At 42.5% G+C, this 2,824-nt stretch overlaps 1 protein-coding gene across 1 annotated transcript; it reads right to left on the bottom strand.

The window, feature by feature from the left end:
• Positions 1 to 427: 427 nt before the first annotated feature.
• LOC138890110 (uncharacterized) lies at positions 428 to 2,396 on the bottom strand. Its single transcript, XM_070173468.1, has 4 exons — positions 2,205 to 2,396; positions 1,771 to 2,087; positions 868 to 1,192; positions 428 to 736 (listed from the first exon to the last, which is right to left on the bottom strand). The coding sequence occupies exons 1-4, from the start codon at positions 2,394 to 2,396 to the stop codon at positions 428 to 430; spliced, it is 1,143 nt and encodes a 380-aa protein (XP_070029569.1).
• Between the last annotated feature and the right edge of the window lie 428 nt (positions 2,397 to 2,824).

Raw genomic sequence — 2,824 nt, 5'->3', positions numbered from 1 at the left:
CGATTGCAGAAGGCTAAAAAAAGAGAATCACGGTCGCAAAGCTCTTTCTGCGATTGCGATGAAGGAATTGGTCACCAGCCCTGGGAATGCTCTATGTGACCGCAAATTGGGTCTGTGATCGCAGAAGTCCTGAAGCTAACTCTACGTGATCGCAATCACATTCACGTGATCGCGGTGTATTAAATTTGGGTGAAAATTGGGCAGTTTTGACATTTCACGTTCTTATCCCTAAACCATTTTAATACTCGACCTAGCAGATCTTTGGACATCTTTTGGATTATTTTCAGTCTCAAACACTAGAGAAGAACAAGTTTTGGAAGCTAGGGTTTGCACACACACTTGGATTTTGAATATTTGTAGCTTGACTTTGTGCCCATTAACTCTGAAGAGTTCCACTTCATTTTGACTTAAGCTTTCCCGAAAATAGTCATAACCGGGAGTTGAACAAAAGAACAAAGTCACCCACTTTGAATTCCTCGCTACGGGCATGCTTGTCATGTAAGTACTTCATCTTGTCCTTATACAAGGACGAGCTGGAATAGGAATGAAACCGGAACTCATCAAGCTCATAGAGTTGCTCCACCCGGAGATTTGTTGCAAAATCCCATTCAAGTTTCAACTTTCTCAAGGCCCACATGGACTTGTGCTCCAACTCAACCAGGAGATTGGAAACTTTCCCAAACACTAACCGATATGGTGACATACCAATCGGATCCTTGTATGTAGTCTTGTAATTCTACAAAGCAACATCCAGTTTCTTTGACCAGTCAGTCCTATTTGCATTAACCGTCTTTTACAATATGCTCTTGATCTCCCTTTTGGAAACTTCAACTTTCCCACTAGATTAAGGATGTAAGGGTTAGAAACCTTGTGATTGACACCATACTTTGCAAGCAAAGTGTCAAATGCCTTATTGCAGAAATGAGACACTCCATGACTGATGATTGCTCTAGGAGTGCCAAATCGTGTAAAAATACTCTTCTTGAGAAAAGCCACAACACCCCGGGCCTCATTGTTTGGTAAGTCCACGGCCTCAACCCACTTTGAAACATAATCAGCGACCACCAGAATGTACGTGTTGCCACATGAACTCACAAAAGGTCCCATGAAGTCAATGTCCCACACATCAAATATGTTAATATGAAGAATAGTGGTGAGATGCATCACATTCTTCTTTGAAATTCCACCTACTCTTTGACACTAATCACATCTCTTCACAAGCTCACATGCATCCTTGTACAATGTAAGCCAATAGAAACCACAACTAAACACCTTTGAAGTTGTCCTCGCCCCACCATGATGACTACCGTATTAGGAGGAATGACACGCATCCAGAATACTTATTTGCTCATCTTCCGGAATACATCTCGGTATCACACCATCACTATAGATTTTGAACAAGTAGGGCTCATCCCAATAGTAGTCCAAGTTATCCCGTTTAAGCTTCTTCATTTTAGTTAGAAGAGACCTCACACTGAACAATACCGGTCACAAGAAAGTTGGCAACATCCGCGAACCAAGGCATGCTATTAATAGATACAAAGAGGAGTTGCTCATCAGGGAATGAATCATTAATTTCGAGGCCATCACGGGGCCCCCCTCCTCCTCCAAGCGGGATAAGTGGTCCGCCACTTGGTTTTTACTCATTTTTCGATCAACAATCTCAAGGTCAAACTCTTGAAGCAATAGAACCCATCTCATCAACAGAGCCTTAGAATCCTTCTTTGTCATCAAGTAGCGGAGTGTTGCATGGTCAGTATGAACTATCACCTTGGAACCCATGTGATAAGACCTAAACTCTCCATTGCAAACACAATTGCTAACAACTCATTTTCCGTCACCATATAATTCACTTGAGCATCATTCATTGTTTTGCTTGCATAATACACCGGGTGAAACATCTTATTCACTCTTTGGCCCAAAAATGCTCCTACAACAATATCGCTTGCATCACAGATGATCTCAAAAGGTAAGCTCCAATTGGGTGCGGTAATAATAGGAGTGGTTGTCAATTTGTACTTGAGAAGTTCAAAAGCTTTCATACATTCCTCATTAAACTCGAACTTGGCATTCCTTTCCAACAACATCTACAAAGGATTCACTACCTTAGAAAAGTCTTTGATGAATCTTTATTAAAACCCCGCATGCCCAAGAAAACTCCTAACCCCCTTGACTGAAGTAGGAGGAGGAAGCTTTGAGATCACTTCAATTTTAGCCTTGTCCACCTCTATACCGTGCTTTGAGATCTTATGGCCAAGGACAATGCCTTCCTCGAATATAAAGTGGCAATTTTTCCAGTTAAACACAAGATTGGTCTCTTCACGCCGTGCCAACACCTTGTCAAGATTCTTCAAACATTCATCAAAAGAGTCACCCACAACAGTGAAATCATCCATGAACACTTCTAAGAAGTCCTCTACCATGTCAGTAAATATAGCCATCATACACCGCTGGAAGGTTGTCGGTGCATTACACAAACCAAAAGGCATCCTAGAAAATGCAAACCCTCCCTCCGGTTATAGTCCTGGCGGGAATAGTAGAAGGCACGCCTAGCAAGTCTATCTAGCATCTGGTCAAGAAAGGGCAATGGAAAGTGATCCTTGCGGGTCAATTTATTTAGCTTGTGATAGTCCATGCACACCCTCCCTCCGGTTATAGTCCTGGCGGGAATCAACAATTTCGCTCATTGGTAACCACAATCATACCACCCTTCTTCGGCACACATTGCATCAGCGAAGTCCAAAAACTATCCGAGATGGGGTACACAACCCCTGCATCCAACCACTTGATCACCTCCTTTTTGACAACCTCTTGCATAGCCTCA

Source organism: Nicotiana sylvestris, chromosome 4 (assembly GCF_000393655.2).
Source record: "Nicotiana sylvestris chromosome 4, ASM39365v2, whole genome shotgun sequence".
Classification (NCBI taxonomy): Eukaryota; Viridiplantae; Streptophyta; class Magnoliopsida; order Solanales; family Solanaceae; genus Nicotiana; species Nicotiana sylvestris.
This window is presented reverse-complemented; position numbering and strand designations above follow the sequence as displayed.

Coding starts and splice junctions, on each gene's coding strand:
- LOC138890110 (XM_070173468.1), bottom strand. CDS start 2,396: ATGGATGATTTCACTGTTGTGGGTGACTCTTTTGATGAATGTTTGAAG. Junction 1,193..1,770: donor CTTATCACATGGGTTCCAAG/GTGATAGTTCAT, acceptor TTAGTGTCAAAG/AGTAGGTGGAATTTCAAAGA. Junction 737..867: donor AGTATGGTGTCAATCACAAG/GTTTCTAACCCT, acceptor GTTGCTTTGTAG/AATTACAAGACTACATACAA.